This window comes from Elgaria multicarinata, chromosome 2, assembly GCF_023053635.1.
Source record: "Elgaria multicarinata webbii isolate HBS135686 ecotype San Diego chromosome 2, rElgMul1.1.pri, whole genome shotgun sequence".
NCBI classification, from domain to species: domain Eukaryota; kingdom Metazoa; phylum Chordata; class Lepidosauria; order Squamata; family Anguidae; genus Elgaria; species Elgaria multicarinata.
In genome coordinates, this window is record NC_086172.1 from 39,333,998 (window position 1) to 39,361,220 (window position 27,223).

The window sequence follows — 27,223 nt, forward strand, 5'->3', positions numbered from 1 at the left end:
TAAACTGTCAGTGTTTTTTTTTTCTAGGAGTGCGGAATCCAATTAGAGACTACTGTAGAGATACCGATTGATCCAGCCAAGAGAGAAATATCGGATATCTTAGATTAACTGAAGTATGCCACAGATTGGAGGCAAATAACATTCAAATATGTAGGAATGTCCTAGAGTTAGATAAAGTGAACAAAATACTTAGCAACTATTGTAAGAAAACATGTTGATACTCTGCTGCTGTTTTTTAAACCCATCTCTGTTTTGACACAGTGACCATTCAACAAATTGGTTTTTTTAGGATTTACATTTGCTTGACAAACCTAAATCTTAGACTGCAGCAGTGACTTTGTTTATGGATTACGTTTGTGCCACACAAACAGACACTGCAGTTTTATCAAAGATACACAAGATAACATTGCAGGGCATGTGTATGTATGTATCTGTCCTGGATTTAGGTCCCATTAAAGGAGCGAGGGAGGAAAGCAGAGGGGAAGAGAGGCTCTTGCCTTGGATGAAATGAAACCTAAGTGCCTCATTCCCTTCATCCCTTCAAACAGAAAAGTGTGAGAGTTTCAGGCTCTCACAATCCCCTAGGAGGAAGAAAAGAAGGAAGGAAGGACTTTGCTTCGTGCGAAATGAGATGGTGACTAAGCAAGCATTCACTCCCTTTCATTGCTCCCTTCAGAACAGGAAGAAGAGCAGTGTGCACGGACCCAACTCTCTGCTTCTCTTCTGATAGTACAGCCTGGGGGGTAGTACTGCTCTTATCTTGGGGTGGGGAAGGTGGTGCCCGGAGTGGTGTGCTGCTGTTTCTCCCACAACATACTGATAATAATCTGTTAGGCTGAGATTGTGGCATAATCGATACAATTATTGCTCTGTAATATGTACAATCCCTTACCACTGGTCCACTTGAGAGAGAAGTCAATCCATACTTGGAAACTGTTGTTGCACACAGTTCTAGCAAAAACCCTGCAGCCAGTACCTAGGATGAACATGTGATACAGGCAGCTGTTCTTTGATGTTTCTGACAGCATTGATGCTGATAGAAGCTTTGGAGTGCAGAGGAACATGCTGCCACTTGCATCTGTTATGCGGTGATCTATGGTCTCAGAGAATGAAGAGAGCCAATCATCTTGTAAGCTAAGTAAATGACATGGTTATTCACCTTTTAGGCAAGGCAATGAGATTATTTCCCTGGATTAGGGCAAAATTGTGCAATGATTGCAGCTGTATTTTTGTACTGATCACACTGCTACTACTAATGTGAGTTAGAAAGGGTGGTGGCGGCAGGTAGGGTGATCCACCACACCATATTAAAAAGTGCTATTTTAAGTCAGCTAATGGATTCTAAGGGGATTATATCAGAATAATATATAAAAAGGGGGAAAAACAAGAAGTAGGAACACTTGGAAAGTCCTACAACATTTATATCAGCTATATATCGTGTTTTGCATTTCAGTGTTTATACACACACACACACACACACACACACGCAAAATATAACTATGTTTATACATAATCTGTGTGTCCTGAAAAAAAATGTTCACAGTTAAGGTTTTGCAGTAGCCACATGTCAAGTTGGTGAATTCGACCCAGGAAATGTCTGATGAAAACATTGCAGTGTGTTGGATTCAGAGAAGCATCTTATGAAAGCATTTGAAGTCTAATCTTAATGTTTTCCTTATCTATTTGGGTAGGACCGCCGCTTTAATGACGAAATTGACAAACTGACAGGATACAAGACCAAGTCATTGCTTTGCATGCCCATAAGAAACAGTGAGGATGAGATTATTGGTGTTGCACAAGCGATAAATAAAACTCCTGGAGGCGCTCCTTTCACCGACGATGATGAAAAAGTAAGATTCCCCCCTTTTTCTTGATAAAATCTTTCATAACTATTCTCTGAGAAGTGCATGCAGAGTTATCTCCTTTCTTATAAAGCAACTGAATTTTATTCATAATAAAGTAATATTTTTTTCTTTGTGATGCTAAGATGACATAGCATTGTCTGACAACATGTCTTTACACCACTTATTCATTAGAATTATTACATTTACTCAACGATTTGTGTTCCCTGCAAGGGTTATATTGTTGTCCCATGTTTTGAGATAAAACCCAACATACAGAAGTGCTATAGCAGCAGTGAGCTCTTCAGCATTTCATTCTTATTTCATAAGAGTTCATGTATTCACCCATTAGTTTATTCACTGGTCTTTTCTAAAAATTCTAGTCTTATTTTGCTATGTTTGCTATTAGAACTGTAAAGTTCTAGGCTGGTGGGTGTCACTTCATCTAAGACTTTCAGACTGCTCAGTTTTGTTTTCTAAAGATATCATACTTTATGACTTGGGCCTTAGCTAGACTTACTGGTCTAGCGGGACGGAGGGATGAAGATCTCGCAATATGTTTATCGCAAGATCTCCCCCTCTGTTCACACGTGGCGTGCAACGACCTCGGAGGGAGAGGCGTCGCGCCCACCATTTTGTTTTTTTCTTAAGAAGATGCGCACGAGTGCTCATGTGCAAAAGGTAAAGGTTTTTTTTAAAAAAAATTCCCTGCTCCCCCCCCCCCGATAGGCGCAGTGCTCCTGAGGAGCTCTGCGCCCCGTGCACTGGTCCCGGCTCCTTGCGAGGAACTGTGACAAACCGTGATGCCCAGCTACATGTTCTGTGGGCTCAGCCCGAGACCACAGAAAAAGCGAGCCTAAAGTGTAGGGTGAGTTCCTGGGGCAAGGTAGGAATCATCGCTCCCTGATCCCAGGATCCCCTGTACATCATGTGGATGCACAAGGACGATCCCTAGGATCACCCCGGGATTTCGCCCTGGTTTCTTTTCTGGGGTAATTGAAGCCTCATTGCTGCCTAAGGTGAGACACAAAAGTCTTTCCTCCATCACTGGTTCCTTCCTTGGGGCTGCTGTTGCCACTGCCAAAATCTGCAGGCACACCCTCCTCACTCTTCTTCCTCTCTTGGAAATCTCCAAAATAGCACTGGCATCATAGACTGGATAGCTAGATTTCAACAGGGAGCTGCCAGTTTGCTCATTTCCCTCTACAAATAGTCAAGGTCTCTCTGGGCATCATGTTCAACATCCCCCAATGATGGAAACTTAATGTAGGTGTGCAGCCATGTGGGGAGCATCTTCCTAAATGTAAAGGAAGGAGAACTTTATTTCTGCCAATTCCATGGATTTCTATTTGGCTATGGATGTGTGGTGGTAAAATTCATGCCATGTGGACAGATGCTCCTTATGCCGTTATATGACTACTTTGGTGAATAATTACCTGTAATTGCATTCAGTTATGCCATTTGCTTGTCAGAAGATTGAATTAATAAAACAGAAATGACTTATTTGTATCCTCTTTATAAAATATTACCTAACCATAGTACTTGGCTGTATCTCAAACGACGTGTCTGGATTTTGTTATTCTATTTTGAAATGTAAAATAATCTCATACAAGGCATCAGGTGTTTGGTTTTATTTCCAACTCTTTGGTCACCCTTTGTAAGGTTTGCATAGCAATTGCTATAACGTTCAATTTAAAATCGCAAGTAAAGTTAAGGGGGAAAAGACAAGATGAGCAGTTCTGACAACCTGTACTAGTTTGTGGACATGCTTCTAATGTACTCGCTTTAACTGGTAAAATTGGGTAATCACAGTATCACTGTTTCTTTTAGCAGAGGCAGAATCTAGCTAATTGTGTGCTGATATGTATACTTGAATTAGTTAGTAAATGTCAGCTAACATTGGTCGCTCATTAAATTAGCTACCTCTACTTGCCTAATAGTAGCACTATGCAGCAAACTGTTACAGGGCATGAGAATAATCTCTGCAGTGGTATATGACTGACTGAGTAATTATTTATAACTCCCTAATGTTGCCTCTATGCCAGCCTCAGTCAGCAGAGAGGAGCTTCTCTGGGGAGCACGGGGGGGCAGTGCTCCTTCGTTGTGGAGGTTCCTCCTGCTATGCCTACTGAGAGCTTGGTGAGTGGAAAGCTACTGCCAGTGGTAGTAGCTAAGGCCCTGAAATGGGGCATTTGTGGGGTAGGTCACAGGTGACTAGATTTAAAGACCCTCCGATCACCCTTAGGTCTCCAGGATAATGGGAGAACCACAGCCTTGGGCCAGAAGGGTCTGGAAGGAGGGTGCCAAGGGCTCCCCTCTGCATGGGATGGCCTGTAATTTGTCCAAATCTGAATCCTTCTTGGGGCCATGCCCAGATGTAAATGCAATGACATCTTGTCCCTTAATTCTAAGTATACATCTGCCCACCAGAGCTGCCATTTTGCAAAAGGCTCCAGTTGGTGGCCTTTAGTTTCTAGTAACTCCCCCCCCCCCAAGCAGATTCTCAAAGCTTAAGGTTTGCCTTCTCATGTACCAAGACTACTGTTTCAAAAGCTAGCATAGGTCAGAGCAAAGGCATACCTACAACATATGGGCAGCAGGTAGAAAATAGCCTTCTAGCAATGAGTAATAGTGGAGCTGAAAAAAGGATAGTAAATAAGTGCAAGGTTTAAGTGGGTAAAAAGACAAACAGAATTCAATTCAAAACGAGGAAAAAGAAGGGAGAGGAGCTTTGGAAACAATATGCAGATGGCCATACATTGCTGCTAATACAACCGGCAAAATGGGGATGGGCTCTGTGGGAGAAATAGGATGAGCCATAGGAAAGCCCATGGGAGAAGTTCATTTAAAAATGTCTTAACTATAAATATCACAAATAAAAACAAACGTTTTAGCAAGAGTGAAAACAGAGTAAACAAGCTGAGATTTAGAGCCTTTCTAAACAAGCCTTTTATTGTGCAGTTGTGTTTCCTCACTCACGGTAGTTCACATGTTCTTGACACGACATCCTCCTCCAGAACCTTTCCTGTGTTTTGCAACAATTATCATACTTTTTTTTTCTTAACGAGGAAAGTCTGGTATTTTTCTCAGTGGCATTATTGTGCATTTGCACAATTCCGCTATACTACAGCACTGCCTAGTGGTTGTGTAATGGAACATTAAAAAAAGACAGAGAAAGAAAAGCCCTGGGGGCGAGGGAGAAACATACGTAAAGGAGCCCTCTTAATCCTGCAAAGAAAAGTCCCATGGAAAAAAGCCCTTAGGACCGAGGTACTATGGGTAGGGAAATCACCCAGTCTGGACAGAGGAATACATCTGTCTAAGGCCTTAGCTAGACGGGGCTTTATCCTGGGGCAAACCCAGGGATCGTCCCTATGCATCGAAATGACGCACAGGGGATCCCGGGAGCAGGGAGAGATCATCCCTCCCTTGCCCCAAGATAGAGCCCTCCACTTTGGGCCTGGTTTTTCCACAGTCTCGGGCTGACCGCGGAACGTATGGCCTGTTGCTGCGGGTTGACGCGGCTCCGCGCAATTCCTCGCTGGGAGCCGTACATGGGGCACAGCGCTCCTCAGGAGCGCTGCACCCATCGGGGGTAGGGTGGGGGGAGCGGGGAAATTAAATTAGTTTTTAAAAAACCTTACCCTCTGGCGCTCGTGCGCTCCTGTCACTTTAATTTTTTTTAAAAAAATGGCGGGCGCAACGCCTCTCCTGAGGTTGTTGCGCCTCACATGTAAACAGAGGAGGGATCTCGCGATAATCCCATCGCGGTATCTTCCCTTCTCCGTCGTGGATTAAAAGGTAGGTCTAGCTAAGGCCTTAGATGGTGCTGCACTCCCACTGAAGGACCACATGTAGAGTTTGGGAGTGCTCCTGGACTCAGTGCTAACTTGGGAAGCTCAGGTGGCCGCAGTTGCCAGGTAGTATATTTTTTACCAGTTTAGCCTGGTACACCAGTTCTGACCCTGTCTGGAGAAGGAAGATCTTGCCTCAGTTATTCATGCTCTGGTGACATCTGGACTGCACTACTGTAATACAATCTACATGGGGTTGCTTTTGAGAATGTTTTAGAAACTTCAATTGGTGCAGAACATGGCCACTTGGATATTGATGGGGGCTGAGCGGTCAGCTCATGTGCCACCAATAATGTGCCAGCTGCATTTCCAAGCCCAATTTAAAGTGCTGGTTTTAACAGTTAAAGCCTTGAACAGTTTAGGCCCAAGTTACTTGTTAAAGCCTTGAATGATTTGGACTGCCTTCATCTGTGCCAGCTTGCCTGTATTCTGAGATCATTAACATACACCCTTCTCACCTGCCTGCTGCTAAGGGTGGTTAGGCTTGTGAGTACAGAGGGCCAGGGGCTTTTCAGTAGTGGCCCCACACCTTTGGCATGAGCTTCCATTGGGGGCTAGTCAGGTCCCTACTTTGCAGTCCTTCAGAAAAGCTCAAGAACCACCTATTCTCACTGGCCTTTTTGTGTGTGTTAATTTCTGGGGCTGCTGGTTGTATTTATAAGTACTCTTTTTATTAAATTGTTGTAATATTATTGTTGCAATATTATTGTTATTTTATCGTGCATTGATTGTTTCTTTTATCTTGTACACTTGGGATGATTGCAGTGAGGGAGCCCCAGAATGCTGTCCTGCTTAGGAGCTCTTCGTGGGTAGAAGCTATATATTTTATGTTGTACGGCCACCTTATCTTGTATGCTGAGTGATCATAAGAAGATCAGATCTGTAGCAGGGAAGTGAATAAAAGGTCAGGTAGACAGCATGCAGATAGGTCAGGCTTCTGAAAACACAGTTGATTCAGAAATGCAAGTTTGGAAGCATTTCAATGGTTTAACCCTCTGTCTGGATGGATGTGCATAGCCTTTCCAAGACCCAGAGTCTATTGAATTGAGCAGGTTTTCTGATATCACTGTTCAGTTTCTTGATAGCATCGGCTTCTTTGCAATGAAATGAAATCATAAACTGGAAACAAACCAGCAAACACCGGATGCATTGATCTCTTTGTTCATGCCTTCCCCCCAGTTTTATTCAGAGCAATTAAGAGATGGTCTTGTTCTTTCTAAAGGAGAGAGCTAAATAGCATGATTAAATGATGCTGGGGGTGAGAGCACTAGTGTATTGATTCAGCCATTAACAAAGAAATTATTATTTTCAATTAGAAGTTCACAACAGCAATAGGCATGTACTTAGGTCTTAAAAGAAACTCCTCAATAACAAATTAAACATTCAGCAGTGTGTAGTTGTTGAAGCCTATACATATAACCACATTAGTTAATGGCTACTTATAAACTGTTGATCTTCCTGCATTTTAACAGGTCCAGGTTTTCTGTGCTATTCTTTCCATTTTCTGTGTAACCTAGGGCTGCATTCCTGTGCAGTTTTCCTTAGGAGTAAGTCCCAGTGAACTTGGTTAGGCTTACTTCAGAGTAAATAGGAATAGGATTGCATGATATCGACCCTGTTCAGATGATGTACTAAGCCACGGTGGTTAAACGTTTTGAGCTAAACATTATGACTTAATATGTTGTGTGAACCATTCTTTACCACGATGGCTATATAACCATGTTTTAAACATGCTCGCTAACCATTTGCTGCAAAAGGGTTAGCAGCCTGACCATAGCTTAGCATGTTATCTGACCACAGTGAATCCTTTTCAGTGTGTAGCCATCTTATTTTAGCACACTAATTATTTAATCAAAAATGGATTCCAAACAGATTATTACAGTACAGTAATTACAGATTCAGACGTAATGATTTATGAACATGCTTTTCCCTTGCCTCAAAACTCATTAAAATATATGTATGTAGTGACACAGTGGATGAGTTCGGACGACACGCTAATCAACAGGGGGTGGGAGGTAATAGGAACAGAATGGGAAACAGCCGTTGATTAGCGTGCCGTCCGAACTCAGCTAGTATTTATGAACTGTCTTTCCAATGGTACATATCATCATTGGGTCCCCCCCCCCCCCCGATTTTGAAGGCCACGCAAACTGAATATAATCACCCTGGCCCCAAACAACGTTTTATATAACTCAGTCCCTAGAAAACCCCAGGTATGCTAAGTTGTGGTCTGGAAAGAATGTCTGACATTTTGAATATACCTAGCAAATGAAAAAGTTTGCCATTTTCGGCAAGAAGAATCCTTGGTGATGAGGAGGAGGTACAATGGATATGCCATTTGTTTTAAAGGAAATTGATATTTGGCTTCATCACACCAGCGTTTTATTGCACTTTCATCATGCCTGGTTTGTGGTTTTGCAGCACGGCACCCAGATGACATTGTGCCTGTCCTGCAGACACCCCACCTCTTCCCCTCCCTTTTCTGTGTTTTCCCAGAGCTGGGAAAGACTTCATTATTTCCCCCAAACGGAATTAAAGCGCCCTTCTTCCCCCATGTAGTGCCGTCCTCTTGCTATTTCCTTTGTTGGGGGTGGGTGCTTTGAAGGTAGAGCTTGCTGACGAAAGGGGAGGGCGATGCAGTTCTCCTCCTTCAGCACTGTGTTGGTAAATTGCTAGACAACAAAGCCAGAGTGAGTGGGTGGGGAAAGAGCCCACACCCATCACAATGTTACAACCAACGAACTGGAGGCAGAAGGAGAAGGGATGGGGTGGAGTGGAACAGAAGAGCAAGCAAGCGAAAGGGAGGTTTCATCGGTACAGTGCGATACCACAAACCCATGTGAAAGGGACCATTAGCTTGACACGCCAATGAAAGAGAGCTAGAAATCGCAGAGGAAAACCAGGGAAATAAAGTAGGTGTGATGGGGCTCATTGTGTTAAAAACTGCTGCTATTTTTCTTGCTCCCCAATTGTCGACCTATATGTTTGTAAATAAGTGGTTACCTATGAAATAACTAACTGGTTTTAATAATTAGCTTTTAAGTATAGCCAAATATACTTTTAAATATAGCCATAGTGAAAAGGTGTTAGCAATGCAATACTATCCATATTTATTCAGAAATATTTTCTCTCAAGGTAAGTGAATTTAGGTTTGCAGCCTAGTGTAGATAATAACTGTTAATGTACCTCTGTTTGTCTCTGTTGCAAAAAGGGGAGAATGCGTATTAATGAGCAAATCCTGTTGCACTTGTCTTGGCCTGGGATATTTTCATTTTGTGGCAAAAATGCATTTATTTTATAGCCTTTGAGAAGGTTTGAAGATATAGAAGAGGCATAGCATCCTTCCCCAACCTGATGCTCTCTAGATATTTTGGACTAAAGCTCTTATCATCTCTGAGGAGTTGAAATACTGGAGGGCAGCAGGTTGGGGAAGGATGGGCTAGATGATATGGATGAGTATAGATGATATGGATGCTGTATCCCACACTCATTGGCTAGCTTCTTAAGTAAATGTATCTTCTACTCTGACCTAGCCATGCATCACTCAAAAATGGTAATTGTACCAGCTAAATTAGAAGATTGGATTGTTAAAATGAGTTATAAATAAGAACTGTAATAGATTGTATGCTTGGTATTATTGAACACTTGAACATTATTCTGCAAATATCAAATAGGTTTTTTGGAGCAGCAGTGCAAGAAAAAAAAACACTTTGAAAAATGCTTTTATTACATGAGCTTCCACCCCCTGGTTTTTGTTAACGGCATACCTGACTAGGACCAGACATGTGTACTACAACTGCTGCAACATTTCTTAAGAGATGTCACAAAATGGTCATACTGATAGAACTCTTTCATGATGTTTAGAACCACTTAGGGTTATATCTATACATAAAATGGTGCTGGAGAAAATTGAAACAAGCCAACAATTTCAATATGTGAGCACTGTTTATTTACTTGCATATTTTATGAGCTTGCAGCCATTCATTACTACTAATTTAACACAGAGTTTTATCCCTAAGGGTGAATCCTGACAGGTGTTTTTTGGCATTATCAGTTATGGATAATTGCACAAGAAGGTAATATAGTTCACAGAGTAACGAATGGTCTGAAATGCCCATTTAGTCTTCAGGATTTTTTTATTTTCCATTTTCTTTGCACAAAAGCTTGTACCGTATAAATTAATTAAATCATGCATTTATACCTCATTTTGTTATTAATATTTAGAGTGGCTGCTTATCATCATAACACAAAAACATAGAAAGTTGCCTTACATAGAGTCAGACTGTTGGCCCGTCTAGCCCAGTAACACTGACTGGGTTCAGACAACAGGATAACCAGTGGTGGTTTAAATAGTTAATGGTTGTCTATTTGAACCACCATTGGGTATTGTGTTGTGTGGAAGGTACTGTTGGTTATTTCCTCAACTACCATTGGTTATATCGTCAGCCACAGAGTTGCAAGGCAAGAGCAGTCAAAGCGGTGGCTGATGCTTTAGTCCAGCTGGCAGGACAGATTTTTGGCAGCAATGGCTAATGGGATACTAGCAGGAGGACTGAGGGGGGAGAGAGGGCGGGAGATGAGTGAGTCAACTCAGCATGGACTAATATTCAACTTATCGCTGATCCTAATTCCCACACCACAGTTGATTGTTATCACGTGTGGGGAGTACCCCCTAGATAATCAACTGTCGAGTTGATTATTACCCCACTGTTGACTTTTGTGTTGTCTGAATGCAAATACCGACTGGCAGCAGCTTTCCTAGGTTTCAGGCAGGGGATTTAACCTGGGATCTTTTGCATGCAAGACAGTTGCTCTACCATTGAGCCATGTCTCTTCCCTCTCCCCTCATAGGAGTTCAGGGCTTCATTGGGAGGTGGAGTTTTAGGATGAGGGAAAATAGAGGGGTTCCGTACTGTTTATGTTTCTCCCTCCGACCTGTGGCATACATGCTGGGAGTTGTAGGACTTTTTTCTGTTTAAACATCCATACGATTACAGCCTTAGTTCCTTTTGCTAAGCTAAGTCCCTGGCCATCTACCAAGTTAGCCAGGCAAAATCTTAGTAGTAGGCCCATTCATAGTAATCCAGACAACCAAACTCCTAATATACAATATAACTAATGAAACTTGAATGCAGTCTGTCTTAGTGTGATCCTAAAACCTTATGCCTTTCTGCTAATGATAAATAAAATATATTTTTTAATGTAAGCATTCTGTTCTTCTTTTATTAAAAATACGTGCAAGGTGTCAGTGTGTCCACTGAAGTTCTGAATGGGTTATGGATACTCAAAAGATATCATTTAAGAACTTTAGATTTAAAGGTGGTGGAATTTATGTGTATGCAAGTGGCTAGCAATTTTGAATTAAGCACACTTTCAAACTGCTTGTATGGAATTTTACTTAACCAAAGTTAAGAGCAATTATAGTTGTACTACCAAATTTATTAAAATGAACAATATTGAATTGCTAAGAAATAAATAAGGAACATAGAGTTCCCAAGAGTACTAGAGAACATAATTACTTAATGCTATTAAGTTCTGAACTAGACCTCTGAAAAGTGGGATATTGATTTCCCATTTTCACCACACCACAGTAACTTGTAATGCATTTACAACAATTCCTACAACTTCCTAGTGTTGCGATCTCCATTTATTTGCTCCCTGTCACCCCTTTGGCCTAGTTTTCAGTGACCTGATTGACAAAAACTAAACAAATTAATATTTCTTTTAAATTGTCTCATAACATTTTCAGCTGTACTTAGGGTTGCCTGTTCATTATCTTTAAGGTTTTTATTTGGGTTGCTGTTATTTTGGCGTTTGTATTTTGTTATTCCTGATTATTGGGTGGAGTGCTGTTTTAATGTTACTGCTGGCGGCTGTTGTTTCATTTTATTGTGATTATGTGTTTTAACTATGATGTGTTAATATAAGAACATAAGAAGAGCCGTGCTGGATCAGACCAAGGGCCCATCTAGCCCAGCATTCTGTTCACACAGTGGCAAACTAGATGTCAACAGGAGACCCAGAAGCAAGTCGAGAGTGCAACACCCATGTTCCTGCCTATGTTCCCCAGCAACTGGTGTACATAGGTATACTGACTCTGATAGTGGAGGTAGCATATAGCCAGCAGGACTAGTGGCCATTGATAGCTTTCTCCTCCAGGAATTTGTCTAATCACTTTTTAAAGCCATCACTATGTCATGTGGTAGCAAATTCCAAAGATGTACTTCCTTTTCTTGTTATAAATGGTTTAATCTAAATATTTTTAGAAACTGCCTGGGCCTGACTTGCCCACGCTGGGGAAAGTGGCTACTCTGCTCCACATGGGTAAGTCCCATGGTGCCTTATCCCCACTTTGATCTTGATGTCAGATCAGAGATAGCAGTGGGAATGCCGGGCAATCTGAGACTGGGTCCTTTTGTCCACGTTAGGTGAAGGGACAGTTCTGGTCCTCCTTCTCGCATGAAGAAAAAAGAAAAACCTTGAAAAAAAGGGGTGATGCTGACATCATCTGGCTTGCAGTGGGCTTGGTAGGGGGGCAGGCTGGTCCCCCATACCTAAATAGTTCTGCACCTCTGGTTTATATAATATTAGAACAACAGGACAGTAATCTGCATCAGGTTTGAAACATGTGCTTTTCCCCACAGTACTGTTGATCTGGGGAGATGCCTGCTACCAGAAATTAGACAATAGTATAAATACACCCACCCACCCAAAAGGATTAGACATTTTCCCCCATATGTTTCCAGACTAGAAACCAGAAGACTCTGGAACACTATATTGAGGTGTCTCTAAACAGGGTTTAAAAGCACCCCAATAGAATTTGTTTACCTAACACCTCCACACCGGGACTACCCTTGTTGATTGCAGCTAGGTAGTCAAGTGGCTCAGTTTCCCCCAGTGACTGTAGTCCTAAGCCCTTAAACTACATGATACCACTTCCTAGAGATACCTCCTCCACTTCCTGTTGAGTGTTAGAGTAACATTAGTCATTACCCCACTTCCTGTAGAATGTTAAAGTCATCACTGAATGGACACAGCTTTGGTAACTTGCTTTAAATTTCTAATATATCTGGATCTTGCTAGTCTTGGAAACAGAATAGACTCTAAAGATATCCTATTAAGTGGTATAGATATAGAACCTTGCTCAGTAGCTAGGAAACAATTGGTATAATGAGATGTGTATTGTAAAGCATGTTGTTTTCCTAGAATGAATATATATATATATATAAAATAAATAAATCTCACTCTTGGGTATCAATGGTGTTAATTAGATTGGCGACTATAAAGGACTCTGAAGATTAGACTCCTGTTATAGGGTGCAGTATCACTGTCAAGAGGCAGTAGAAAGAGCTTTTATAGTTAGCAAGATGTTCCTTGGTTAAGAAGGCACATATGTCACAACTGCTTTTCAACTGTGAGATGCCACTACCTGTGCTACATTATCATGTGCTACAGTTTAATTAATATGCTACATCAGGGATGAACTGGTATAGATGTCTTCCTCTTCCCTGAAATTAATCCCACTGTCTTCCTCCCAGGAACAGTTTAAAGATTACTTAGTGTCTGCACAGCATTTTGAAAGCATTACCAGATCACTTAGGGATGGAATAAATTTAGTGCCTACACATGGCCTTCATTTTTAAATGGCTTCAGAATGCACGTGGCAAAGATGGGGTTGTTATAAGCAATCTTTGTCAGCAAAAATGCACCCCCCATTTCTGTATAATAGGTTTGGCCCCATCAGTTGGCAGAGTGAAGCTGCTGCCTCAGGCAGCTGATTTGGGGTGACGTGAAAGGGCAGGATGTTATTATTTAATTTAACATTGTTGTATTTTCTCTCTCTCAGGGAGAAGCCTTTGTGGGTATTATGTAGCTTGACCTGGGGAGGGAGTGCTATTTGCTATTATGCTTCAGGCAGCAAAATGTCTTAGGCTGGCCCTGCTGTACTAGACAAGCTAGTAATAAAGTCTTCCATTTTGCTGCTGTTTGACAATCTGTCCTGCAGCAGTTTGATGGGGGAATGTAGGCCTCTGAAGAGTATTTATTTATTTTGCTATTTTTAAACCATCTTTCTGGCAAAAAAAAAGCCCTCTCAAGGCGGCTCACAAACAACGTCATAAAACAATTTAAAATATAGAACATAAAAATGTTTGAGAACTAAAGCAACAGCATCAAAACATCCCAATCTATGCAATAATAATAATAATAAAGCAATGCACATAAAATATATTAGCCCTTCTAGCAAAATATAAGACAACAAGCAGCAACTGGCTTTGTTCTGTTCTACAGAATAGAACTTTTCTAGCTCCTGTGCTTTGTTTAATTGTTCAAGAGCAAGATGTTTATAAATATTCATAAATATGGCTTCATTGCCTACTGTTATTGATTGCCTGATGAGCATTAAAAGCTAACTGAACATCACTTGGTTAACAATTGAATTACTTTTTGACATTGGCATGTTTTATGTGTGTTTCACTGTAAAGGCTTCCCCCCCTAATATAGTGCTTTTAATGCTTTTCTTAATCTTCTGCTGTCTTATTAAATAGAGGGATGTTGCAGTAACTGGCAGCCAGTGGGGAAAATAAAAAAAGAAAGCTTTAAAAGTTAAATGACAGAAACGAGAATTGGTATTATCCGGATCACTTCAAGGAAATGTAAAAGTGTTTGAGGCCTTTCTGTTCAGAAAAAAAGGGTAAGGTGAGTTGTTTTTTTTTTTAAAAGAGTAAGGTTTATGATGCAGTGTGCAAAGAAAGTAGACAGATGTTTTTCTCCTTTTCCCGTACTACTAGGACTTGGAGTAATATAATCAAATTGGTGGACAGTAGATTCAGGACAGACAAAAGAAAGCACTTCTTCACACAACAGTATAATTCATTTACTGGATTCATGGCAAAAAACATAAAAATAAAAACCAACACATAGACCACATAATCTATACGTTTAAAGTTTTTTATTTTCAAAACAAAACCTACTTAAACACAATACAAGAAAAAGAAAAGAGAGAGAGAAAAACAAAACAAAAACAAAACATGTACAAAGTTAAAAACTACATAACACTTAAAACATAAAATTGACTTCCAATTTTCTCCACAGCCCAAATATATAACCCTTTTTTTTTCTTAATCTAAGCTGGCAGACTACACTATTCAGGAAAGGCTTGCATAAACATCCACCTAAAAATAAAAAGTGGTATCACATGTCTAATTTCAGGGGGAAGATTATTCTACATAGTGGGTGTCACTATGCTCTGGACGACTGTGGAGTGGACCTCAGAAGTATGTGGCACTTCTAGAAGGCCTCATCGGATGACCTCAAGGATTTATGAAATGTTAGAAACTAGGATAACATGCCACTAGATGCCAGCGGAAGGGCTGGGCTGGGCTGGAGGAGAGAACAGAAAGGGATGGGCTGTGGTCTTCTTGACCTAGTTTTGAGCTTCCTGGATTCACATGGCTTGCTACTCTAGGGAACAGGATGTTGTACAAGAGGAACTTTTCATCTGTTTTAGAAGGACTCTTCTTATGTTTAGTCCTGGATCTGCTGTAGACCCTTGTGGAAAAAAATATAAAATTGATGCGCAGAAAACCTTGAAGTTTCTATGTTCTCCGCTGTGGCACCCCGGCTGTGGAACGAGCTCCCCAGAGAGGTCTGCCTGGCGTCTACACGGTATTGTTTTCGTCGCCAGCTGAAGACCTTTTTATTTTCTCAGTAATTTAACATCTGAATTTAAACTTTAAATTTAAATTTTTGTGAACCACCCAGAGAGCTTCGGCTATTGGGTGGTATAAAAATGTAATAAATAAATAAATAAATAAATAAACTTTGCTGTTTAAATTCTGTATTTTAATCCTATATCAATTTCTGCTGTGTGGTTTTATCCTGATTGTGCTTTTTATATTGTATTTTGTATTTGGGTTTTTAGCTTGTTGGATGTTTTATTATGTTCCTAATGGTTTTAATTTTTGTGAACCTCCCAGAGAGCTTTGGCTATTGGGCGGTATAAAAATGTAATAAATAAATAAATAAATACATTCAACTTGGGTAGACATGCCTATTCCATTGCATGAATTCTGTAGCTGCCATTTCCCAAGATGACTGACAGGCAAATGTGGATATGCAATAACTCATAAGCACATGTAGAAAGTTCATTCTGACTCTGTTAATGTGTGGATGACATATCGAAATATGCCTGACAATCTACAAAATACAGATAAGAACGCAAAATCCATAGATCCCTAGTAACAAAGACTAGTAAGAGTTCTATCTATCTATCTTGACTAAAACCCCTAAATTTTGTCACCAAAACCAGCTTTCTACATGCACTTGTTCATGAGTCATTGCATATTCACATTTGTCTGTTAGGCATCTTGGAAAATGACAGCTACAGAACTCATGCTCTAGATGGGCATGTCTTCCTAAGTTAAATGTCTTCCTACTTCAAGATTCTCTACACATCTATTTTTACAGGGATCTATGGCAGGTCCTTGATTATTTCCACTGTTCATTTGCTCCATCCCTCTATCTTAAAATGGAAACATCTTTATAATTACAGAAGCAGTTGAATCACTTCAACTGTTCCAGAAGCGATTTAAGAGTGTCTGCGTTGGGTGGACATTTAGCAATCTGGAATGCTACACTTTAGTATTGTGCTGTGTCATCCTCAGGGGTCCTTCTCCACGAGCCCCTGCCAAAGGAAGTGAGGTAGGTGGCTACCAGGAGGAGGGCCTTCTCTGCTGTGGCACCCCGGCTGTGGAATGAGCTCCCTAAGGAGGTTCGCTTGGCACCTACGTTATATGCTTTTAGACCCCAGATGAAGACCTTTTTATTCTCCCAGCATTTTAACAGTCTATAATGGATTTTGGATCCATTATAGATTTTGGATCCATTTCAATCTGGATTCCGTCCTCTGCATTCCACCGAAACAGCCCTTACTAAGATCACCAATGATCTCCTTACTGCCAAGTCTAAAGGCCATTATTCCGTTCTTATTCTCCTTGATCTAACTGCAGCCTTTGACACGGTTGATCATGATCTTCTCTTAGATTCCCTTCATGACCTTGGATTTTGTGGCTCTGTCTATAACTGGTTTGCCTCCTATCTAGCGGGTCGCTCTTTCAGCGTGTTGACTAATGGCAGCTCGTCTTCCTCCTTTCCCCTTTCAGTAGGGGTTCCGCAAGGCTCGGTGCTTGGCCCGTTGTTGTTTTCCTTATACATGTTGCCCTTGGGCAAGCTTATTCAATCTCATGGTCTCCAATATCATCTGTACGCCGATGATACACAACTATATCTGTCATCTCCGGAACTTTCTCCTGATGTTCACGATCGTATCTCGGCATGTCTTTCAGATATCTCAGCCTGGCTGCTTCATCGTCGCTTGAAGCTTAACATGGCAAAGACTGAATTGCTTGTTTTTCCTCCTAAACCTTCTCCTCATCTCTCATTCTCTCTTACTGTCAATGATGTTACGATTACTCCGGTCAAGGAAGCTCGTAGCCTTGGCTTTATCTTCGACTCCTCGCTCTCCTTTATTCCTCATATTGAGGCAGTAGCTAAATCTTGTCGATTTTTCCTGTATAATATTGCCAGGATTCGATCATTTTTGTCTGTCTCGTCTGCCAAGACGCTTGTTCATGCACTGGTTATTTCACGGTTGGACTACTGCAACCTTCTTCTCTCTGGCCTTCCTTCTTCTCACATCAGCCCGTTGGTTTCTGTTCACCACTCTGCCGCAAAGATCATCTTCTTAGCACGCCGCTCCGACCATGTTACTCCGCTTCTGAAATCTCTTCATTGGCTTCCAATTCACTTCAGAATCCAATATAAACTTCTCCTGTTAACCTTCAAAGCTTTTCACGGTCTAGCTCCTTCCTATCTCTCCTCTCTCATCTCACACTATTGCCCCGCTCGTGCTCTTCGCTCCTCTGATGCCATGTTTCTCGCCTGCCCAAGGGCCTCTACTTCCCTTGCTCGGCTTCGTCCATTTTCGTCTGCTGCCCCTTACGCCTGGAACGCTCTTCCAGAACATTTGAGAACTACAAGTTCAACCACAGCTTTTAAAGCTCAACTAAAAACTTTTCTTTTTCCTAAAGCTTTTAAAACTTGATGTTGTGCAGACTTCTACTGTTACTTTCTACTGTTAGTTTTTCCCTACCCTGTGCCTGCTTACCCTTCCCTGTACCTGTTGGCATTCTCTTCCCCTCCTTATTGTTTTACTATGATTTTATTAGATTGTAAGCCTATGCGGCAGAGTCTTGCTATTTACTGTTTTACTCTGTACAGCACCATGTACATTGATGGTGCTATATAAATAAATAAATAATAATAATAATAATAATAAATAAATTTTAACTTGGTGTTTTAAATTTGTAATTTTGCATTGCTGCTGTTTTTATCTGGTTGAGCTTTTGTATTGTATTTTATATTATGGTTTTATACTGTTGTTTTATATTTTGAATGTTTTTAATTTTTGTGAACCGCCCAGAGAGCTCTGGCTATTGGGCGGTATAGAAATGTAATAAATAAATAAATAAAATGCATCCTACTTCTATAATTTCTTATTTTGAAAATTTTCTATAATCAGGGCATTTTGTTCTATGAGTCTAGTAAATTTCAGCCGCTTATGTGAGTTATGGAAATACCTTGGCAATCTTCAGACCCATATCAGTGACTTCCATCCCTAAGAGGGATGCCCAAACCTTGGAGCAGCAGAGGGCTCCAGCCCCTTTCTCCTGACCTCCTTTGGCTCCCTCTTCAATTTCCTACCATAAATATCTGGCTTGAATAACGTTGATCTGACAAGAAGCTATTAAAATGGTATCAGAACTCATATCGTTTGGCACAAGTGAGAGCTCCCATCCAGGCTGAAAAGCTGCATATATATTTGTAAAAATAAAAAAAGATGAAAATATTGGAAGTGCAAGTGGTTTTGCAGGAAATGTTGAAACAGCACAAGAACGCAGATACTGCAGCAATACATAATTCTAGTTCATGTAAGTGTGGCTCGTAAGTGGGTTAATTGAAAGCACAGCAGTACTTGGAATGGCCATTAAAATTTTGGATGGCAGTATAGAAGTGAAGATAGTACAATATTTGACCCAAATTTGATTAAAGGCTTTAGCAACAAGCCTGTTACTATTGCCTTTTTGAATGCTGTAGCACTGGGAAGAAAATCTTCTACCAGTGTGTGAGAGGCAGAGCATGAGAAAGCTTGGAGGCATCAGGGGAAATGACTCTGCCCTTCTCCTTCATTTGGCTGAGAAGAGTCATGATGGTAGGACATGCTCGATGGCTGCTGAAAACAGCAGCCCCATGTCACCATATCTTCTCTTTGGTAATGTCTAGCAATTCAGAATGCGGGATGTGATATCACTGTATCTGTATGTTACAGGAGGTGCATGGTCATCATTAAGAATAGCAGCCCTCCCTCCGGGAACACCTACTAATGCAAAATACATGGCATAACCTCATAATGTTGCATGTTACTCCATCCTTGCTCCAATTTTCTGACTGTCATGTGGGGATAGAGAAACTCACATTCTGGTCTTAACTGAGCATTAAAATGAGTCTTGGCAGTCTTAACCTGGTCACATTAATAGAATTCTGACTGTGTTGTCTTGGTTGCACTGTAACTGAATCTGTGTGCATTAAAGTGGACAAAGAATTTGGGCTGCATTCTAGAACATTGCATTTTAAGAAGATGTTAGAGGCAAGCTAGGTTTTAGGCTACATTTTTTATTAACGCAACCAAGACCTCTGCATTGTTGATCAGTTGACATAATTGGGCTGTTTTATTGATTTTTTAATTTTAACAAAATTTCATCGGTGGCCTTATAAACTATTTCAAATCTCTCTAATTGCTTGCAGATGTGGCAAAGTGTCACGATACTAATGAATAAATAGAAAACACAAGATCTAATGTGTTATCTACCCACTGACATTTAGTCAACTGGGATAAAAACAGTTGTCCGGCTGGTTTGCCAATTCAAGAAGTCCGCTGGCAGTTCAGTAGCGGTTTTGCATAAAAACGAAAGCCAATTAAGTTCCCTGTCATATTTTCTTTCCATGCACCCACTTATCTGCTTTAATAATAAAAAGTATCATTCCAACATTAACTTTTGTTGGGATTGTCAGAGATAAAGTGTGCTGCAGTGTTTATAATCACATATGCTAAGCAAAGAGTTTAGAAATAATATTATGTGGTTTGCAAGTGTTGAAGAGAGCGAATGGATGTGCTGTGAAAAAGACTTCTGCAGAGCCTACTGAGAAGCACCAGTGAGTACAGCTGGAAGGCAGACTGCCTTGTCAGACAAGCGTCTTAATACATTAGCAGATTCTGTATCAAACTTTACCATTTTGATTTTTTTATTCCCATATGTGCATTATCTAAGCAAAGAGAAATTCACACCAGCCACTAACAAAGCATAAAAACTGTTTTGAAACAGCCTATTGTATAACTCAAGTTTTGAAATCATAACAACAGTTAAAAAGCTAGTTCCTGGCCTCTTATTCCCGTAACACAAACAGGCTTGGCCCTACCCTTAGGTAGAGTGAAGCAGCTGCCTCAGGCGCCAGTTTTTGGTGTCCTGAAGAGGCAGCATTTTGTAAATGATTAATTTATTTCTATTGTATTTTTATCACCAGTTAGGGGGTGGGGTGCTGGGGTGCTGGTGGGAGTTTCTGACTTGGTTCTCACATAACAAGAAGCCACCATAGGGGAATTGCCTTGTGGGACTTCTTTAAGGTGACCATATGGAAAGGAGGACAGGGTTTCTGATTCTTTTTTAAAAAATATTTTATTACAAGATAAAAAGTTGTTTCTACAAAGCATGATTACAGTCTTTAAAAATAGTAAAAGTTTTTAACAGTAAAGCATTATCTTATCCATTTTATATATCTATCTTTCCCGATCCAGTTTCAACCTCAAGAGGAAAGTATGGGGCATAGCCTGTTCCGAAAACATACCACCGTAGGGTCTTGTCAGGGCAACCGAGACATAGAATCATAGAATAGTAGAGTTGGAAGGGGCCTAAAAGGCCATCAAGTCCAACCTCCTGTTCAGTGCAGGAATCAGTATGTCCTCAGTACTTAATTGACTTGTTTTTGTTGATATTATTAGCAGTGTGATAATTTTTATAAAAAGTGAATAAATGTATTTTAAGAATAGCAATGTATGTTTTTTTTCTCCCTGGCTATAAGAGGTTTAGACCTGCCAGGTCCCACTGAACTAACTGATCCTTTTGAAACAAAATGGTCCCCTTTTGTAAACTATGTTAAAGATTCTACATAACTAATTTCTCCTTTACCATTCTTACTATCTAATGAGGGTTCCTGATTCTTTAACGGTTGCGTAGAAAAGGGAATTTCAGCAGGTGTCTTTTGTATGCATGCAGCACCTGGTGAAATTCCCTCTTCATCACCACAGTTAAAGATGCAGGAGCTATACTAGAGTGACCAGTTAAAGCTGTAGGAGCTATACTAGAGTAACTTCTTGTTGTGGTGATCACCATTTTGAATATTCAAGCTGCGATGGAGGGTGCCATAGCTTGTCTGGCGAGTTGTAATGACAAGCTATGGCACCCCTCCAACATGTTGGAGTTCTTTACTAGCCACCCTTAACCCTAAAATAGCTCATAGGTTTTGAATGGCTTGAGAAGTACCCCAACAACCCAATCTCGCCAAGTTCACAAGTAGCGATAAAATACGGCATGTTCCTGCTGTACCTTGAATATACAAAATAGTGGCTGCCACTGCAAAAATAGACCCCACATTGAAATTCCTCTACAGTGGCTTTTCATTATGTGTGAACCAGGTCTCTGCCTCAGATACCAAAATAACTTGGTTGGCCTTGGGTAGTGTACTCCTTTATTGAGGGTGGGCATTTGCTACTCCAAAATGTATCCTGTTAGCCCTATATAGACAACGCAGGTATACTGAATTGTTCAAGGTTAAACTGGTTTATTTACTATTTATCTATTACACTTATTTATCAGAGTACCTTGCATAAATAATAATAATAATAATAATAATAATAATAATAATAATAATAATAATAATTTTATTTCTTACCCACCTCTCCATTTGGATTGAGGCGGGGAACAACCGTAAGTATAAAATACATAAAATACTGATTAAAAACATAGTATACATTGTTAAAAAATCCTAAAAACATCCTAAAGGCACCCTAAAATTCCACTGGATATGTCTAACTCAGGAAGCTTACAGGGCCAGATCTGTTAGGTTTCATTGGTAGGATTGCATCCTGTATCTTCAGACCTTGCTTTTTCTTGTGCCAGTAGTGGAGATAGGCGAAGAAATAATGCCTACATACACTGAGCTAAAATTTAAACAGATCACATTCACATTTTTATTTACCTGTATTTTATCTGTATATTGTAATGTGTATTTATCTTTCTAAGCCACCTTCTGAAAGGTGGGTATCAGTACATTAAATGATTAATAATAATTATAAGCAATCTTAGTAAATTTGGCAATAAGAGGGTGGGAACTGGTGGGCTTCCACTGCCTAATTGGCTATGATGGTGGGAGTCACCCAGTTTGGGATACATAAAGTGCCCAAAAGTGGTGGTGGGGAAAACCTGGACTTCCATAAAGGATTTGGAGACCTCTTGAAAGATTCCTTCTTGGACCCAGCAAAACAGAACCGAAGTTTCCTGTTGTGGTAGATGGGTGAACTTTCAAGAAGAGTTTTATTCCCAGTTCTCAAAAGAAAAGAAAAGAAAGGAGCATAAATGTACATTCCCACAGAGGTGACACAGGCCAAGGAGTGCAGGAATAATTCTGGAACAATTAGTAGTGTTTGGTATCTGCAATTAGAGTTGGTTTTGAAAGCCAGCAGCTGGAGACTATGAGCATCTCTGGTCAAATGTAGACAATGATAGTTTATCACAGTAATTGTCCTGAACTGCTGCATCTACTTATGGATATGATTAAGCAGCAATGTAATGATCTTCACAGCACAATCTCCAAAAAATGCTAAACAGGCTATCATTCTAAGATTGATTTAAAATGGATCTTTAAACTAGGTTTGCATAGATTAAGCTAAGTGTTTGTGTTTGTTATATTCTATAATGTGGATAAATGATTTAGTGTCTAATAAGAGTCGGAAGCGACTGAACGAATAAACAACAACAATGAAAAGCACATTACTGTTGCACATTTTCCCAAATTTAGCATGTTTTAAATAACCCTACCTTATTTTATAATCAGCAAATGTTTCCTGTCACTTTCTTGCAAAGGTCTCAGAGACTGCTCAGTTCATTTCTGAACCAAGCCTGTCATTTTAAAAGACCACCAGCATGTTTCCATAGATTGTGGGTGTATGTGTGATATTTCACAAAGAATGTTTTAGGTTGGAAACCTAAAACATTCTTTTAGGTTAGAAATTGGAATTCAAATGAGTCCCTCTGTGACACCAGAGCAGCTGAACGAATGGCAGTTAGAGGGGCCATGACTTCCCTACCATCTCCCCCTTCAGAGATTGGAGGGCTGTCTCTGACCTCAAGGAGGTGGGGGGAGGGGATACGAACAATCCTATGGTCCCTCGGCTACCCAGGTAATATAGGATTGCTCTCTTAGCCTGAGAATTGAACTTTCCTCTGGAGTACAGAACTGGGTGGAAGCTACTTTTCCTAAAACCTAAGCAGGTTGTATAGATTTCTGAATCTAAACATTTCCCTGGGACTATAAGGTACTGTTCCAGTAGTCATTTTTTTTACATACAAAGTTAGATAACAACCAAGAACTTTTTATCTAAGAATTCCTGGAAGCTATTTTGGCACAAGGGCAGATTTGAACTGAGAACAGGTGTGAGCTGCAAAGCTCCTGGAGTCAACATATTCTTAATAATGTTACAAGTCTTTTAGCTTATGATGGAGGACAGTATTTTAAAAATTTACTTATTATTTACTTGTATTAATGAACATCTTAACTCATTTTAATTATTCACCTGTGAAGACCGTGTTGTTTAAACTTCATTTTAAAATATCAGTTCTTTTCTCTTCTTCGGGATAGTATTTTGGCTGAATGCCCAGACTTGTTAAGATAACTGTAGCGAGAACGGTCCTTCAGTTTTTGTTCTGCAGAGTTTTTATAGATTTATTTATTTTCAACCTGGGGTTCCGTCTATACTGGGGCCTCACAGTGTTCTCTGAATCTAGGTTCTCGATCATCCATATGTTAGCACTTTCTCCTTGCTTTCATCGTATGGCTGGATCTTAAGATGCTTATTAGCCCTTTTTTTAGACCCCTCAGTCTGGGACAACAGCATACCATTCCAGAGAGGTTGCTTGAAAATACATTTTATCTCCAGTATTAACATTCTATGATTTTCACCTGTTGGAATAATTCAAATGCATTCCCATGCAAATCCACGAGCTACTTCATGTAACCAAGATGACTGGATGATGACTACATTAAATTTAACCTCAGGGAGGCTACTGTGATTGTGGTCAGTATCCAGAATTTCTGCTACCACAGACTCATAGAATCATAGAACAGTTGAGCTGAAAGGAGCCTGTAAGGCCATCGAGTCCAACCCCCTGCTCAACTCCTTGATGGTGGTCACCTAACTGTGTTGACCACAAACCCCAGCACACGAAGCTTCTTTATACTGATTCAAACCATTGGTCTGTTTATCCAGGGGTTGCCAACTTGGTGCAGCTTGCTTCGAAGAATGCATAGTATTGCCTGGCACCCTATGATACCTTCCATGACAGATCTCAAATTGTCAGAGATCTGGCATGGAAGGAACCATAGGGTGCAGTACCAAGGCTTGGAAACAAGGTGCACCATTTCAATGGGACTTTCTTCCTAGTAAGGGGGAATCCACACGTCGTACTGAGGCCGCTTCCATGCGGCCCCAGTGCACCCCGAAAACGATCGTGCAGCTTGCCTGTAAAAGAGACGAGGAAGAGGCGTCCTTGCCGGCGCCACCCACCTCCCTCCTCGCTGGCTGGCTCGGAGAGCTCAGCCCGCCTTCTTCCGCCGAGCTCTCCTTGCCGACCGGCGAGGAGGAAGTTGGGTGGCGGCGGTGGCAAGGACGCCTCTTCCTCGTCTCTTTTACAGGCAAGCTACACGATCGTTTTTGGGGTGCACTGGGGTCGCATGGAAGCGGCCTCAGTACGACATGTGGATTCCACTTAAGTGTGCTTAGGATTGCAAACTCAGTAATAAGAGTGCTCTGTTTAACTATAGTAAAGTTATATAGCTCCTTTATTCTTGAGTAATCCATGCCACTTTGAAAGCATGGAGGCTGCATTTAAATAAGTGAAATTGGTCTGAGGAAAAAAAAATATGTATCCCATCTCTTAATATCTTGGGTCACCAAGGGACCCTGGACATAATTTTTATCTATTTCTTTGTGCTACATTTATGTCCTGACTTTCCCCTCTCTTGCTCAACACAACCCCTTCAGATATTTGGGTTGAGAAAATATGGGCACCCAGTGAGCATTATGGGTGAATGGGGCTTTGAACCTGGGACTTTCCCGTCCTCGTCCAGCCCTCTACCCATTACCCCCACACAGTTTCTTTAAAAAAAAGAGTGCACTGTAAGATTTGTAATCAAACAATATTCCTATTTTCTGTGTTTGACTTTAAGTACATTTGATGGGCCTTCTTGCTTCTCATATCGGTAAAAAGCATAATAAATGTGAAGTGAAAGAGCTGAACACATTTCTTATATAATTGGTTTAACTTACAAGAAGGCAAGTTAGCAAGGATAGTTGAGAAATCCTTCTGTGACCGGGCAGATGCAGGGTGTCTTCAGGTGGTACAGCCATGTCATTTGAAGCCCCACACATATGTCTGAAGGTTCCTTTTTGGTGGTATGTGTTTTACATGTTATCAGAAATCATAATTAAAGTGCACATTTTGGATATGCATTCTGCATTCAGGTTACGAAGAGTATTCATACAAAACCGTTCAGTTCCTGAAGTGGTAAAAGCAGTCCAAAAGCTTCTTTCATATAATACTTCGTGGAATTTGAAGTGGAAAATGATGTGGCTTCTAGAGATGTGTGCTGCTACAACATTCAAAATAATATCCTTTTCCTTTTTGTTACTGCCTACATCACCGATCTTTCTACTTAAAAAGCTGCCATTAGCAGTCTACAGTATCTGAAGTAGAAACAACAGCTCCCTTCCCACAATGTTAAAGAACATTCAGCTACAACACTTTAAAAATTGTCATTACTAACAGTTCTCATTGAAATAAATGGCTTAAGTAAATGGGACTTAACTTAGTCTGGATTCAACCCACAGTCAGAAATATATATATTTAAAGTCTTCTTTTGCTTCTTTGTGTTAGGCTTTGTTGCCTCTCTCTGCTGTCCAGATCATGCTAAATCAACATTCAATGTACAGTTTTTTCTCTGCTTTTTCCTTTGTAGATGGACATATTCCTTTCCTCATATTTTGTGCTTGGTGCACCTCAATTCTGAACATTTTTTAAAAGCTATCTTTTGCCCGTGTGCAAAAAAAGATATAAATGTTGCTTTTCCTTCCTAAATTTCCATTAGTGCATCTTAAAGCATATTCAGTTCTCTGTAATGTTTGCATTTCTCTAATTCTGATGAGCTGTTGTTTTAAATATGACAGGGTGTTTTTCTGTGAAATACTCTGAGGACTTTACTGAATATTAAAGCAATGAAAAACTGGAAGCCCAGTAAATGTCAGAGACAGTATTCTAATTACTGGATAACTGTATATGTTCCTTTTGGACAGATTAAAATGTTATTAAACAATAGGAGAATTACAGAATTTGGGCCCCTGTTGTACAACATAAATATTTTATGTTTGCTTCTCCCATTTCCAAGTCTGTTATGTTTTCTGGCTTATTTAGACTACAGAGATATGTGTTCTACTGGGTTATTATTATTATTATTAATAATAATCTCTTACCACTGAGAATGGAAGTAGTGTATATCAGCTGCCAAGCCTAGTTGGCTGTAACAATCAGATTACACACTTTGTGGCACTCAGCAGCGTATCTCTGCTTTGCTGGAGCTGCAGCAACTGAGTTAACATTATGGCTATAGGAGAGTGCCCCTGTCCATCGTCACTGCTGATTTAATCAGAGCTTTATGCTGGTGCCTGATCATTTTTGCTTCCAGTTACTGCTGCAAAGCAGCACGAATTGTAAAACTGAATAAGTAAACCCAAGAAAAACCACTTTCTACACAGGTTTCCTCCCCCTTTCTTTTTTTACTGCAAAAGCTGAAGTGATATTAACAGCTCAGTTGTACCTTCCAAGCTCACGCCTGCATTGCAGGCGGCACGAAGCTGCATTCGCTGCTCATAGCGAGGTTTGGGGATGTTTTGATTGGGGGCTGGGAGATGAGCAGAGCTCTTCCCCACAAATATCATTGCTTGGCTAAGTTCTGTAGGCTTGTGGACGTTGCAGACGTGGCCCCCAACATCAGACCAAATTCTGCAAAAATTCTATGCTAAAGCTAGACCAAATAATAGAAGGAGTACACCGCATGGGGACTAATTTAATTGAAGGGCGGAAA

At 40.5% G+C, this 27,223-nt stretch overlaps 1 protein-coding gene across 1 annotated transcript in view; it reads left to right on the top strand.

The window, feature by feature from the left end:
• The window catches only part of PDE11A (phosphodiesterase 11A), a 199,765-nt gene that overhangs the window by 25,640 nt on the left and 146,902 nt on the right, over positions 1-27,223 (top strand). Inside the window, exon 2 of the mRNA XM_063116335.1 lies at positions 1,692-1,850. Coding sequence (XP_062972405.1) covers positions 1,692-1,850 — 159 coding nt within the window. The remainder of the gene's footprint in view (positions 1-1,691; positions 1,851-27,223) is intronic.